The sequence below is a fragment of the Varroa destructor genome, unplaced genomic scaffold (genome assembly GCF_002443255.2).
Source record: "Varroa destructor unplaced genomic scaffold, Vdes_3.0 BEIS01000004.1, whole genome shotgun sequence".
NCBI classification, from domain to species: Eukaryota; Metazoa; Arthropoda; class Arachnida; order Mesostigmata; family Varroidae; genus Varroa; species Varroa destructor.
Genome location: NW_019211457.1, coordinates 48,668,977 through 48,685,675, shown reverse-complemented (window position 1 = coordinate 48,685,675; position 16,699 = coordinate 48,668,977). Strand labels below are relative to the sequence as shown.

At 37.8% G+C, this 16,699-nt stretch overlaps 1 protein-coding gene across 1 annotated transcript; it reads left to right on the top strand.

Moving 5' to 3' along the window:
- Positions 1–279: 279 nt before the first annotated feature.
- On the top strand, positions 280–11,486 carry LOC111250138 (uncharacterized). The gene is made up of 2 exons (XM_022804902.2): positions 280–437; positions 8,203–11,486. Exon 2 carries the CDS (start codon positions 8,329–8,331, stop codon positions 10,834–10,836), a length of 2,508 nt encoding a protein of 835 aa, XP_022660637.1. The 5' UTR covers positions 280–437; positions 8,203–8,328; the 3' UTR covers positions 10,837–11,486.
- Positions 11,487–16,699: the final 5,213 nt, after the last annotated feature.

Sequence of the window (16,699 nt, the reverse complement as noted above, 5' to 3'; positions counted from 1 at the left end):
GAACCAGACAAGAACAGTAACAACAACGATACACGGCAAGGGCGATTCGAAGTACATAACAAAAGAAGCTGTGATGGCCATTATAGATCGAAATATTCATACACAATTCGACTGAGCGTGTAAACGACACGAGCTTCTATTAAGATCATCCCATTTTCACAGCAAATGCAAAAATAATATTTGAGTCATTACCGATAACTGTTTTGTGGTACGGTTTTATGGTAACTGTTTTACGGACTTCTTCGACAACCGCTCTTCTGGCCCAACTCGGTCTGCTTGGCGCGTCATCATTCCAGTAGACTGCTAACGCTGGCTGGAGCCCGCAGTGCAAGGAGGAGCTGTATTTTCGACAGGTTTTCGTAAATTTTGATGAAACCAGGATCTCTCAACGACTCAAGACTAAATCGAAGGATACTTGTGTAACGGATCTCTATTCGGTGAGTAGCTGAAACTTCCTCAAATGGCCTATTTGGCAAGAGTTCTCACTCGAGAAAATGTGACAGTAACCATTTTGAGTGAACACCGGAAAATGCACGAACGCTAGACTGCCAGCAAGATGACCCGGCATCCCAGTGTTCTATGAAATTAAAGAAGATTGAATTGTATTAAGCTCAAGGTTTAAACTATGATTCGTTCTCTACTACTAGCATAAACGCAAAGAGATACGATTAGCTTGAACTTTGAATGGAGAGACGCGTAGTCAATGTGGACTTGTTGAGTAATACAATGTCAGGCCTAAGGGTTTAAAATGCTTAGGGGGGCAGGGGAATATTTTCAATCACTAAGTAGCTTTCATTCATTTATGGTATAGTATTTTTCATTGAGCCGCTAAGCGAATTCTGTCATTCGTGGACTTCATTTAAGGAGTTCTTATTGCCAGTATTGAAGGTATTGTTACTTCCATCGGAGTTGACACCATCTCTATTATTAAGATTAAATTAATTGAAGAGTGTGTCGGACAAAATGGCCATCATTGAACGAGTGCTATATTAACGTTTATCAATCAGCCTTTCCGTTCAGAACCATGAGCGGTTCAAAATTAGCGGTGAACAGTGAAAGTATTGGTGAATCCAAGTGATACGAACGGCGACAGTAATTACTGTTAAGGCAAAAAACGGTTGTGCTCTTTGTAAAATAAAATATTTACGCCGCACTCTCGTTGCCATATGGGCAGTTATCCTCCAAGCAGGACAGGACGTATACAGGAGTTGTTTCACTCCATAAATGTGAACGATGTTGCTATAGCCTAAAAGTCGCTGATTTAAGATTAGTTGAAAACATTCCTGGGGGTTATCTATTCTTCGTTTTTATGCATTACTGTTATATCATATGCATGAGCTTTAAGTCCATTAAACAAAGTTCGGGTGATAATGTGCGGGAGCAAAAATACGTGGACTTGTTTACTACGAAATGTATATTAAGTTGTATGCCTACACCTTTTCTAAAGCTCTCTCAAACAGCTGTATCTTTATATAATCAATCATAGTTCATTAGCCTTAACAGTAACCAGATAGATGAAGCTAGGACAACAATGATAAAACATTATTTATTCAAAAAACAAATCAAAGGGCGAGCTTTTTTCGTCTGGATATATATATATATATATATATATATATATATATATATATATGGAGGATACAGGCGGTTTTGAACACTTGCTTAGAAGAACAATTCTCTTATGATGTGTTTGTCCTGTTTTAAAAATAGTCTATATTAACAAATCAAGCCTTTCAAATGATTTCTTATTATGTAATAGTAGATGCCCTATGACGCTGGTAGTTCTTGACTTTTTTCGATTTTTGACTGTTAACTAACTATAAAAAAAGAATTAGAGGTTTTATCACATATGTGATTGAAGGCGTATATACGTATAAATACGCGATCTAATCATTTTTCCGGCGCAGCTACAAACTGAAATGTCCCTGACTTTGAGCCAAGATCAATAATATCCTAATAGTAACATTGATTTGAGAATATAATATAATATATCATAACTAACAGTATCACTTTTCTTGCAGTTTTCTACGTGAATTGAACTGTTTTTTTTTTAGTTTTGGATTGATTTGAAGATAGACAAAGAATATGCAAAATCGGTTAGCTATTGGAAGCATTTATTGCTCAGAACATAAAAAAAATATGGTAACTTCCTAAGTTAATAATTTTTAAACTTTAGGGCATGTTGTGTTCTTTTTTTTTTCATTGATGACAGCAAGATCTTCAAAAAGGCATTGCAATATTTCTACAGCCTCAATAAAGATCTTTATAATACGATAAGTAAGGTATTTTATGTAATTTATGATTATGAATTAACTGGCGGGGTGACAAAATGATACAACCTACATGTGTTTAAAGAATTTCTAATGTTTGTTGTTCCCTAATAAGACGGTGTCTGGTTCTTGGTTTTTCCACTCGGAAATTGAGTCAGAAGCAGGTTCTATTAATGGGGAAGTCTTCCTTTGGGTCACTTGACGTAAAAAGCCTCACTATGGATGGGAATCCTAGCTTACTTTTTTGGTCACACCTAGTTCAGCATTTTATTGATAAGTATATATATATACACATATATATATTGATTCGTTCCCATTGCATTCCAACCAATTTAAAGGCGCGCCGAAAAATGGGCAAAAGAATGATCTTTTTATTGAGTCTACCGCCAGAGTTCTGGTTGGCTCAATTGTGTATTATGTATTGTATTTAACTTTATCACGTTATATTACACATATTGAGAAAGAAATGAACTCAATTAAAATACAACGAAAGAATTGAGGTTCGAAAGGTCCTGTGTCGATGATATATTATCTGAATTGGGATACGTTTAGTAATTAAAATGGTATTGTAGTGCGCGGCCGGAATCGCCTTCATTTCATGCGAATGAAATTTAATCATTCAGGTGTCTGCGTATGTTTTACGTATACAAATTGTACACAGAAAATATACTTACCGACCCAACCGATTTTTAATTCTTACTCAGCTGCTTATATAATTGAACACATCTGAGGAAAATACGATTGAAGTTATCTAAAACGTCGTCGTTTCCTGAGCTGTACATGTAGCAACATGCAGACGTTGGCTACCCTGGATTGGAGGCTAAAGCAACGTCTTGTTGAAACCAGCTTATGGAGAATTTGATTGTTGTAATCTAGAGTTCAACTCGCTTCTTGTGAGTTTATTTTTAGCACTAGTCGAGATTGCCGCATACTACTTTCTTTGATATCTAGGTTTCATTTCGTCTATATGCCTTCCACCTTGATTAAGTAGTTCCAATCGTTTCTATTTTCTTAATTTAAAACGATAATGTAGGTACAAATTGTTGTGCGTCTCGAGAAATGTGTCAAATACAGGTAAACATTACATTCTGGTCATGACGTTCCGTTGTCCTGTCATAGAACGAAATTTTATAGCAAAGTCTAAGTTCGTGATTCTGTATTTAGCTGAAGGATGATGACTTTGAAAAAGCGTAACTGAGAAGTGACATGGGCAAAAGATAAATATTTAGCCTATGTTAGGTGCTTTTCTGTTTAAAGTTGATCTCTTCTCCTGTAATTGTAGTCTTTCGAAAATTCACATTTTCCATGAACCAGAATGTGACGTTTGAAATTAAATGTGCTTTGGAGAAGGCTGCTCGAGTAGCATGTTGCTAACGTTGGCTGAGGCTTCATTTAGAGTCGATTTCCATTGAATACTGTTGGCAAAAAGATATAACAGGATTCTCCTGAACGTCAGGATAAACTGTAAAACGCGGTTATTTGAAACAAAACTTATTCGGAAGGATTAGCTTAAACCATAAAATTATGATGGTGGTATTCTACTGCCATTTTAAACTGCATGTTGCTTAATACCTGTACATTTCTCGAACTTTTTTATGCATTCATCTTTTGATCGCTTATTGGTCCAGAACCACCTTGAAGAACTTGACAAATATTACACAGCTTGTTTGTGACCTTATTGTTTCCCTAATCTGCAAGGAAATCGTGCTCATTTTTCGGTACGAAGTAAATGTAAGCGATACTTGATACAAAAAATACATAGTAGTAATTGTAATAATGATAACACGTAATGATAGTTCGTTATATAAACGTTTGTTATACTATGTTTGCGTATTTTTCATGTTCACGCAGTGCACGGGATACTAATAATAACAAAAAATATGATTGGAATCGTTCAATGGTTTGCGCTTCGTGCGTCGTCGATAAGTTTGCATTAATATAATCGTGCATTTCTCTTTAATTGCCTTATACTCATTAATGTCAAGTAGTGCGATAGCAAAATGCTGAGGTCAAAATTATTCCACTTGTAGTAGAGTTCTCGATTGGTTTCTTCCTCTAATGCCATTCGAGTGTCATTAACTTGCCATTTATTTGCAGGTACTGTGGCTCATAATCAAACAAGTTTGTGATTAAATATAAGTGTGCAAAGCTCACTTATATCAGGCGATTTTTGGGCAGGGGCATTTTCGTGTAGCATCAGCGGTGGTGATGATTTTTTCCTAATTTGTTCGCTGTGCCGATAAACTACCGTACAAACTGCAAAGTAACGGTGACATTTTGCGACAGTTGGAACTTTAGGTGGCCTATATATTGCCATTTATGAGCCTTTCTGCATTCTATATTGAAAATTATTTTCTATTTTGCGTGTAGTTTTTCTATCTTTCCGGTTAATTTATATATACGCTACCTAGTTTCTCATGCGAATGTACCGTCTAATTAAGAGTTCTAATAAACGACAGCTATTTTCTTTTCTGAATTTAGACTTTTGAGCTGCAGTATAGAAATCATATCCTCTAAAGTTTTTTGAAAGTCATCTGACGTCGCAATTAAGATCACCGGTAACTTCCGAGTCAGCAAGATGTTGTTCGCCATTTTTTGGATTCCGAGCGATCTTAGCGCTATCATTTTACTATATGAATTACAAAAAGATAATTTTTATCGGTAAAACAATAGTTTCCCAATTTAAATTAAACAAAAATGTTAGCAACATACTTCAATCGAAATTAGTTTACCGCAGTGGGAGAAGGCACGTATGTATCCGTAATTTCTATATGATATTGTAGCTTCTGTTTACTGTAATACAGTAGTGAAGGACGAAATCCACTGAGATTATGCATTATTACCTCTAGTACATAGAATGTAAAACGTTTCATTTACAAAACAGCGTCCATGAGAAATTCAATTTGTCCACTAAATTTGAGTCCCAAAGGTTATTCGTTTTCCGTAGGTCTTCAACGTAGAAAAAATCACTACCTGAGTACGTAATGAAAGTGGAAAAAATAACACCAGCTATAACCAACTTATTTTCAGATGCCTATCATTCTCAACGTCAACTCTTTTTTACTTGTATTTCCTGTTCTTGCAGAAATAGTTACTTCAGAGTAGCATTCTTTAAAACCCAAATCACACGCTCAAACGGCTATCTTAAATAAATTCAGGTGGCTGTCTTAAATTAATAAAAGCAGGTTCAATGTTCAACTAATTTATGGACAAAACGTGAATTTATGCGAGAGCCTTTATTTTTGCTGATGTGCTAGTATTTTTTAAACAATATCACAATGTTATGATTTCTATGAACTCCATAAATTTGATATCCACTATGGTTTTTCCAGTAACACCTGCGTGTTTGTTTAGGCACATAGAACGTATATTTGGTCTACAAAGAATACAAAACAAGTCCATTACGAAATGGAATGAATGGATAAGAAGGTAATTTCGTGTTAAGAATATATTTTTCTGTGTTCTTGGGACTTCTGGTCCAAATAATTAATCTTTGATTTGATTTTTGGCTCTATCTGGACTGTTAGAAATTATAAGTATTATGTATGCTACGCATGAGATAAGTCACCATAGTCGACGATTGCGATCTTTTAAATATGTAAAGATCTAAGACCTAAATATTTTGAACATTCATGTTTTTATATAGATCAGTTAAAGGGTAAATGGTATATGGACGAGTGGTGAATTTCCACTCGAATTATGAAGGCATCCAATGAGTACATGTTAAATTTATGGAACTGATAAATTCATGGCGTTGTGTTAAAGATCTTAATTAGGGTATCATGTATATACTAGTACGTACAGTATCAAATTTTTAATAATAAATGTTTAGACATATTTCAATACAATTTAATAAGAGAAAAGCCTAGCGATGTCGTTTCAGCGATTAGTTTCATTCTTGAAGTTGATAAAACTGCGCAAGTAATCCGTTTCAAAAGCTGCGTTGATATTTGGCGGAAATTGTCATCGAATTGCGGCTGGAGATGTTACACCCTGCAGTAAAATTTATACGAATAAATTAATGTATGTCTTTCTATTTTCTTACCAACTTGAAAATGGCCTGTCAGCTTAACGAATGATTGTTTAGTTTAATCGTTAGTCACACAGTGTGCGGCTGAGTACATCTAGGTTCTTTCTAGTGCGCCACTGAGATAATCGAGGGGCAATAGTACCTTTTTGGGGTAGCTGTAGCTGCCTATATGGTTTGAGCAATTTTGTGAAGTTACTTCGTTGCCGTGCCTAGCTATGGTAATGGAAATAGAAACTGCAGCGGGTATGGCTCCTCGTGGTAATCTATATGTTCCTGTAGTATGGCATGCAATTCAGAAGAAGAAAGTTGGGGCCGCCACAGCAGCTGTAATTTGCAGAACTCCAGGGTGGCAAGAACTTACAACAACAAATAAAACCTATGTTATCGAGGGCTTAGCCCATCGCCTGTTCATCAAGTTGATCGTTCGCGTTCAGTATCATCCTGGTGATAGGCTGCTGATAAAATCTAGATGGTTAAACTTGTATTTTGAGGAATGGTTCTAGTCAATGCAAACTCAAAACTATTTTCCAAATAATGTGTCGCTGCCTTTTCGGACGAATATTTGCTTGAAAATGATGACAGTTTTAAATTGCTCACTTAATCACAATTTTTTTTCGCATATTCTATTCTCTAGTTCTAACAAATATTTAAACAAACTGAAAGCACAAAGGAAAAGTGATTTATAGGAAAGTATTCACTTCTAAACTTGCTTTACTTAAAGGTACTAACTGCGTATGCGGAAAATCTTTTTCCCTCTGAAAACGAAAAAATGTATTGTATACTATCGGTTTCCTTGTAATTATCAAATTTCTTATTTTCTGTGAGTTGGACTTTCGAGTAACTATGTTTAGTTACTCTTAATGATTTGTTGCCTCAGTGAAAACAAACGGCTGTTCAACAACGAACGGAAAATTGATGGTGTTTCTTGTTTGTATATGCCTAGGAGCCCACGTTTTATGAGTGAGTGGTAGAAGCTCATATAGTTGTCACATTGAGCCATAGCGCTAAAAAAAATTTTTGGTTGAGACGCACAGATTATTGCATTCAAAGGGTTCTATCTAATTAGTGCTATTTCTACGCAGGACTACCGCCTGTTATTTTTTGTCGTTTAGAAGAATTGACAAAATTATCTTACACCTGACCCACGGGGAGCCGAATCCGATTTCTCGGCACCACCCAGGAATTGTTCAATGTGAATGCGCTTAAATGTTTCATATAACATTAAAGCGTTTGCGAATGATTAATTTATATTAATAACCGAATGCCGCGTTTAAAGAAGGAGCCTCTAAATACAACTGCTAACTGTACTTTGCGAGTTATACTATGATGTACATTTTACTTGGCGTGTTTTGCAATATAGCAGTTTCTACCCGGCGGTAGAACTCAGGAATGATAATAACTTTCCGACCGCTTCAAATGGATGCGGGTGAAAAGTATCATGATAATAAAGGTGCACTTACCTTTTTAATATTTATTTGCATTTTTTGCATTCCAGTTTGGGCGAATTTAATTTCATTCATGAATTCGCAGTTATTGAACAAGTTTTAAAGACTTGTTAATTTTGGCATTCACTGTAACTTTTCGCAAAGACCTTTCAAGGTTTTCGTTACCTCGCTGGTTTTTCCGAATTTTCTCTAATTGGTACTGTGGTTGTACGCAGTGATTGCAATGTTTTTGTAAATTTAAATGGGTGCATTTCGTTGCCAGTGTTCATTCTCACACTGCTCGGGTTGGAGCTTAGCGGCACTTCCGTGATGTGGATTGTCGTTTGTTGCTCAGGAGATTCTCCGCTCGTCGTACATGTTGTCCCTTTTTTTTAGATTGGGGAAGCAAACGACGTCAAGAGAGCAAGCCCCCGTAGGGGGTCTCCATTACCGTTATTGTTGCTTTGTTGTATCTTTCTAGGTCGTCCCGACGCTCAGACACAGGAAGAAGAGGAAGAAAAAAGTTTTGAAGAAGACACGAGCAAAGGATTAGGATTGAAGAAGTAGGACATTAAGCGTAACCCAGGCAGCCACGACTAAGGCAAAGATGTTCCGTGGTGGTGGAGGTGGACGAGGCCGCGGTGGGGGCAGTTGGCGTCCCGGTGGCGTAGGAGGAGGTGGCTTCCGAGGCGGGCGCGGCGGTCAACAAAATAGTAGCAGTAATAATAATTCTCGCTCGCAAAACTCAAACCAACAGCAGCCGCAGCAGCAGCCGCAGCAGCAGCAGCAGCAGCAGCAGCAGCCACAACAGCAGCAGCAGCAGCAGCAGCAGCAACAGCAGCAACAGCAGCAGCAACAGAATAATCAGAGTAAGCAAGGCAATCAAACCTCCAACAATCAGCCGCAACAGCAACCTCAACAACAGCAAAGTAATCGTGGCGCTGGTGGCAGTGGAAATTTCCCGAATCAGCAACAACAGCAAAATCGCACCCCCCAAGGAACCCCACAGTCGAAACAATCCACGCCACAAACGACTCCCAAGCAAGGGACACCACAGCAAGCTCAGAAGCAAACCCCCCAACAGCAAAAACAAAACCCGCCACAAAATCAGGATCAGTCTAATAAGGCTCAAACCTCCACTCCTCTCGGAGGGCTTCCCCAAAGAGACAATAACAAGGGCAAAGCCCCTAGCATCACAGTGCCGCCTCCTCCACCGCCTCAAAACGGCAATCAGAAACCTTTTACACCCCAGAATAAGAATGGTACTCCAAACACTAATCAGAAGACTCCTCAGGGTCAGCAACAAGCCCAAAATCGCCCTAGTCAAACGAGTCCAAACAAAACGCCGACGCAGAATAATCAACAAGGACAACAAGGGCAGCAGACACAACAGAACCAACAGGAACAAAGCGCGGGCGGGTCAAATAATGATGATCCGAACTCGGATAACACGAAGCTCTTTATCGCAACCGTAAAACAAGGTATAACCGACAAGGAGTTTCGTGAACTGTTTTCTAAATTTGGAAAGCTGAAAGACGTTTACCTTAATAAAAATAAATGGTTCGGTCTAGTGACATTTGAAACGCATGCTGACGCAAACTCAGCCCGGAAGCATTATATAAATTCAAATATCCTTAAACTTAAGTGGGCACAGTCAGCACCAAAGGAAACGCCACTGATTCTTAATCAAAACAACCAAGAGCAGACGCCAGTTAAAAAGGAGTCGAGTTCAAAGTGTCGCTTGTTTATCGGCAATCTTTCACCAGAGGTCACTCCAGATAATATTCGCAAGCTGTTTGAGCCTTATGGAACAATTATGGAATTATTTGTTCCCCCAGGAAAAGGTTTTGGTTTTGTTCGCTATGAAACACGGGCCAGTGCTGAGGCAGCCAAAAACGCCCTCGAAGGAGAGCCATTTGCTAACCGACAGCTGCAGATTCGTTTTGCGTCACAAGGCGCTGTGCTCAAGGTGCGAAACCTTAGCCCCTTTGTGACAAACGAATTGCTTCACCAAGCGTTTGAGCCTTTTGGCGAGCTCGAACGAGCCACAGTATTCGTAGACGAACGAGGTAAGTCACTCGGTGAAGGCATTCTTGAGTTTTCTCGCAAACCAGTCGCCGTAGCAGTTATGCGCAAGGCGCAACAGGAGTGCCTCTTGTTAACGACGTCGCCTCTGCCTGTAATCATCGAGCCGATGGAAGTGCGTGACGATGAAGACGGCTTCTCGGAAAAGATGATTAACAAGCAGAGTACCGGCTACCTAAAAGATCGTGACAAAGCGCCCCGTTTTGCAGAGAAAGGGACATTTGAATACGAATTTGCTATGAAATGGAAGGAACTGCTTGCGTTGGAGAAGTTGAAGAAAGAACAGGTAGATCGAGAGTTACAACTTGAAAAAAATCGTCTCATGGAAGAGATGGATATAATGCGATATGACTATGATTTAGACACGCTACGGCGACGATTAAAGTTGCTTGAATCTCGACAAGAGGAATTTGAAAATCGCAAATTAGTTGCGGAAAAGAATAACAAAGCACGTGAAGAGGAGCTCAAGGTTATGCGTAAAACAATAGCTAAGCGACAAGCCGAAATCCTTGGATATCCATATGAAGACGAGGATGAAAAGTTGCAGCAGCAGCAACAATCACAGCCAATGCAACAACAGACAGGACCAGGTAATTCTAACCAACAGCTTTTAAGTGGGCATCCCGTAGCTGACGCGGTGTTAGGAGCCGCTCTTGTTGTGCCCCCGGCCGAACAGCAACAGCCGTCGGCAGCAGCGGAGAACTTCTTGAAACAATGGAACTCGATCACGAAAGGCGTCTCTTCATCACAGGATCAACAAGCACAACAAGCTCAGCAAGCACAACAACAGCAGCACCAAGGCAATAACAAGATGGCGCCTGGTCAATCAATGCCGCCGCAGCAAACGCCGCCCCAAGGGCAGAGGCCTCCTCCACCTAACAGTTGGCAGGAAGTTCCACTGCCGCCATCGCAAGCAAACAAGGCTCAACCAAACCCCAACAAGCCAGCATATATGTCTTATCTAGGGCAACAGCCCAACGGTAAGAGGTTAAGTGATCCTGGACCAGTACCGAAACGTAGAAGATATTAAGCGTAAATCTGAAATTCTGCGCTTCTAATGTTTCTCCGATCAATCAATTAACTATTACTAGTACTACTTAAATGATTAAGTGTTGCGTTCTGAACCGCCATTAGAGGCCCCACATCAAATTACTGCTACAAGAATTAATTAATGGAAACACTACTATTGATTTCTTCATCCGATATACACGACAAAAGTATTGTGCCCCTCCCTCTTTGTGTCTGCAGCAAGCAAAGCTGCAACAATTTCAGTGTTTTTGTTTTTTCCATGTTGTTCATTTTTGTGAATGCTTGTTAAAGCAGTAACGATAGCTAGAGGAAGGACTATCATTAATAAGACTGCATAATATAGCAGAATGTATCATCATCAGCCATCGGCTGCATGACTGGCCGTGCCACCGGAAACACAAACTATACTTTACCAACCAACCATTCACCCATAAATTCAGATTCTTATATATACACTATATACATAGTAAATTTTACTAACGTATAGTAAGTAGACTGCGAATTTATCGTTCTATTGGAATGTAACAGTGTGTCTTAACATTTACGCGGTCACCCTTCCACTCCGTATGGCAGAAAGAGCTAAATATATAATATTACAAATATAAATAGATGGATAATAAACACGACCTGTATTTATATGACGTGGAATTATTTTCAGGTGTTTTTACTCGTAATAGATGATCTCTATACTTTTCGCCTCAGGCCTATTAGAAGCAACTCTGAAACGTTGAAAAGCAGTGTTAATTCAGTGAGATATTACCATTTTATATTATTATATATTAACGCTCCCGTAGAGCATATGCAAACTGCAAAAAAGCTCTATTTGGACAATTCTGTTGCAGAGTTTTCCATCAGAAGGCCCATATTATTAGTGAATGCCAGAATAAACGATTTTTCTTGATAAGGATGAGTATAAAGCAAATTACTTGTTTTACTAGTTTTGTTAGTCGAAAATGCAGTAAGATTCGGCTGAATCATTAGCTTTACCAGTGTTTGGTAAGTGTTCAAGGTATTTTTGCATGCTTTTCAAAACCATACATATTCAGCTAGCCGAAGTCCTATGAACCATCGTCAGTAATGTCTAACGAAAATATTTTTTTAGGAGAGATTCAAATTAATGTCAACTAAATAAGTCATGAGCCGATGGAAATAATTAGCGCAAATGAACTATTTCAATACGGGAATCATACATTCGTAGTTGCCGCCAGATAATGGTGTTAATTTTCAATAAAGTGTTTATTTTCGCCTCATTATGAACAGACGAACCTCCAGGTTGGCCGAACTAAATGTTTAACTAGAACTGCTGTTTCGATTGTTCGACATCAACACATTTAATATTCTTATTTGCTACACAAAAACCATGTGCGTTTCAGTAAGCTCAACCTGCTCACCTGCGATGATTAAATAAAGAGGGATAGAATATGTACAAATCACTGAGGCATGCAAAGTTTGTGGCCCATCGAAGGGGTCTGTGGGTTGCAGTTCATTCAAACACTTTACTTAATGGTCCAAACGAGTTGCATGTGCCAGCATATGTTCAGATGAACTTCTCGAAGTTCAATGTTTATAACTCGAAGAAATCTGAAAGGAAATGTTTTACGAGAGTAGTCTCTTCAGGAGCTTGTTTTAGTACACTTTAATTCACCTTAACAACTGATTGGCCCGACAGTTGGCTTGATTGTTTAAGTACATTTTCTCGTGAAATCACGAATATAACTAATTTCAGGGCATCTACAAGGAAATGTTTTAGTCTCCTTAACTTTACACAATGCGGCAGAAACGTTCATTCTGCATGCCTCACTTATCGTGCGTTTTTCGATTAGCCTAGCGACGGTCTTTCCTATATGCTGTTAGGTATAATAATGCGATATATAACAAAGGTAGTCTTTTACTTTGTCTTAATATACTGGGGTGTAAACAGTCGTTGTGGAAGTAGGAAAGGAAGTAAAGATACACATGTGGCTTAATTGGCTCTTAAGCTGTGAACCTAAAGGATCACTGGTTTCAGCCTCACCAGACGGCATATAGTCATGAAATATCTATGAAGGAAATATGAACATCCATTTAGCATATTTGAGATTCAAAATTATATGAAGCATGTCAATTACCGCTGATGAGTATCACTCTATTTCACTAAACTCACGCTTAATGTAAATGGTCAAAGAGGGGTTCAGCTTTTTTTTTATTGTTTATTGCAAACTAGTTCTGATTACCCGTTTGATGTTTGAACGGGTATCGTAACTACAAATGGTTTTTCCCTCGTTCATGCCTTCCAGGCTAACACTCCTATTTAGGCAAGTTTGATCCCGCAACTAAACAATATGACGCATGCAGTTTTTGCGTCTTAAAAAGAACAACGGTAGTATACTACTATCAGTGCTCGATGTCTTGATTTCCCGTCTACTTGTGACACCTACAAGGCGTGCTGTGTTATAATGTTCTGGATTGAAAATTACTAAACTCATGTATCGAAAGTTTTGTAGAGGTACGTATCCGATACCATATTAAGTCATGCAGCTTAATTGATCTTAAAGAAAGCATTTTGCAAGTTGCTCTCCATACATTTGATTAGAAGTATTAGCTTCTTGATATGGCTAGCCCTTATCGATAATACAGTTAAGCTGGTTAACTCAAGCTTTTCAGTAGAATAACTAAATGTTGGTTTAGATGCGCTTTTATTCATGACGTATTTGCTGAAAAAGGAAAGTACTTTGAAAGATTTGTATATTTTTAGCTCTAATATTCCGCGTAGAAAACTAGCAGGTCTATTTACTGTTTGAACTACGTAGTTGATCCGTGGGAAGCGACACAACCTTTGAGTTGAGATATATTTGGATTAGCTGCCATTCAAATCAGCTAAAATAAGCATTTTTTACGATAAATTTTTTACAAAGAGAAAAAGTAACTTTAAACAACATGTTATAGTTGTTGCTTTTTATTTGTACATTGAAATCGAATAATGACTGAACGAATAAACTTGAAAAACTATGATTTGTGTATATGATTAGAACCGTATCTTGATTTATAATCTGGTGTTATCTCTGGAAATCTATTTGCCTTACGGATGTCTTTCATTTGCTGAACCTACTAATCGTCTTACAATGCTCCTTAATTATAACGGCCACAACAATATGATGCCGTAAAAGTGAGTTCTGCCTGGATTCTGTCTTGAGTTCAATATCGCGTCGGTTTTTCATGTAAATTAAACTGGGCGAGAATAGTAATGAACAGGCTTGTTGTTTTTGCTTTACTAATATAGCGTTCGAACAAGTGCAGTTTACGCCCGTTTATCGTCCCTTAATGAAACGAAGTTTTTAGCTTTTATTGCACAATGACCTTGGTAACCGGCATTGTAGGTTAAATTGCAAGCTTAATGGCTACTAATGATCCATTTAACAAGAGCCCACAGGATGAAATAAGAAGCTAAACAAAGGATTCCGAGTTGTAGCGGATCCACGATTTCCGTCAATCACCACGTTCACCACGATAGATACATCTTCAAAGGAAGATCAATGAAGACAGCAGGAGCAGAAACTGGCAACACAAATGGTCGTGGTCTCTACAATATTAAGGCTCTAATTCGGGTGCCTTGTTGCACCGAATTATAATCGAGGAACTTCCAAGAAGTTTTTCTTTCAACTGTTCCAGGGGCCCGATTAAACTATCACGTTCGAGAACCATTGTGTCGTCCAACCAGTATTACGCAAACAATCAAAGTATTTTTTACAGTTTTCTAAGTAAAGCGTAAATTGACACATACTGCATTACATTTTAATTCAGGAATTAGTCAATTAATGAATATATATGATTACTGTAATAAACATTAATAAATAAACAGAAGATTTTGGTTCATCTTGTGCATACATTAAAAGGGCTCATCTTGTATGCTTAATATACATATAATATATATAAACCAAATATGTTTCGTCTAAATTCTTGAATCGCTTTGTAATCGTTTTTTAAACGATGACCCTCTCAATTTCGAAAAGGGAAGCAGCTAATATAGGAAATTTATGCCAGGCAATAGAAACCTCGCAAAATTCCCCTTCTTCGCTTAAAGTGGCTCAAAAAATACTCTGACGCCCCTTCATGCAAAAGGAGTAGGTCAGTGATTCTCATCTTAATTTCATTCATTATTTTAGATTCAGGGAGTAAAATTAAGCTGAGTGATATTAACTACACACAGCATTTTAAATATGGAACTGTAGAGGTATTTAAATGCAGTTTTTCTTTATGTTGACCTCGGCAGAGCTTGAAGCATACATTCGATAAGCTTGTTAATTTTAATTCCCCATCATTTCCAAAATAATTAAAAACCTCACACAGTTCAAAAGTGTTGACAGCGATTTCAATGATTATCTCTATGGTCAATCATCTCGAAAGCTGAAAACAATTTTGGAGTATCTAAGTATGGCATTTTTTTGATCACTATAAAACTAGTGCCGTTTATAAACCACGTAGCATTGGGTTACCTAGGTTGGGCCAGACCAGCTTGGATTATACTAGATTCATATTAAAACGTTCTTTTGAAAGTAATATTTAGATCCGATCTTTTGTTCTAATCTAAAATCGAAAAACTTTTGATCTAAAACCGATAATTTCTTTTCAGCTAAACGGTCGAACTTTTTTATTTTACAGAAAGCGTTTAAGAACTATAAACTTGAACATATTTCATAATAGTAATATTTTAAGTTCAACATAATTGTGAATTGAAAATAACGCCTAGTCGTAGAGCTATAAATTCGCATCGTTTCTCAGCTTAGATCGGCCTGCGACACCAAGTCTGGCTCGTTCCTTTCACTTTGGTGATGGAGATTTATCTAAATTTTACAACGAATTGTTCGAAAATCACTTAGTAATAGATGTTGCGAATGTATCCGGTTGTTGCCATATATCTGCCTAATAAGAACTGTGATATTGTTTTTCAAATATGACTGATGCGTTCGATGCTTCCTGGCAGCAGGTAAGATGCCAGAATAATATAAAATCGACGATTAAATAATAATATAAAGAAATATAAAATGAGGTAAATTATTGACTGTATACTTTATTCGAATGTATCGTTCTGCCTCACCCCGGTGCCCCACTTCCCTTAAAAGTGCCCCATCGTCGAATAATGTGCGGCACAGAAGCGTTCAAATAGATAAAGTAGATGATTTATTGTGGAGTATACTCCCTCCATTTTTTAGAATACTTTTGATATGCTGTTTATTTGTTGTAGCTCTGTTCGATATACACTTAAATTTCTGACTTAGGGATACATGCAAACTCATCTCAATAGACCCAGTTCCAATCAAAAAGAGATGGTATTCGATAACATTTTCTTTGACGTACCAAGCTTATATAAGTATCCATGACCGCGGTTATCGGAACCTTTTCAGTGTCAAATGTACGGTTACTAATTTCGTTTTCCAATGATCGAAAAAGTTAATAATTCGTCGGAGCGAGGCCTGATGAAAAAAACTGTCACTTAAGATCGTGCAGAATGGCTCAGTCTATGAGGCATACAAACTTTAAAATTTTGAGAGAATCCCGTAGATCTAAGGTATTTATCGATAGTCATATGACTGCAATTCAAATTTTCACCAGATTTACGAATCGCTTGTCGGTTGTTTTCATTCAAAGGCGCTTTTAATCGGTTGTCAAATAGTCAGTCGGGACGGAATGCATCCTCAAGATGCTGCTCTGTAAAATAAAGTTGTAATAGGCTTACAAAGAAAGAGAGGTAGAGAAAGCATTTTCGCATGGTTCATAAAAGTAAACAGAGATTGGAGAAGTTAAAAGGAGAGGGAACATAAAAAGCGAACTATACCAGATCCTTACTGAATGGATTCAATTGTGATAATACTTATTATTTCGCATAA

Coding starts and splice junctions, on each gene's coding strand:
- LOC111250138 (XM_022804902.2), top strand. CDS start 8,329: ATGTTCCGTGGTGGTGGAGGTGGACGAGGCCGCGGTGGGGGCAGTTGG.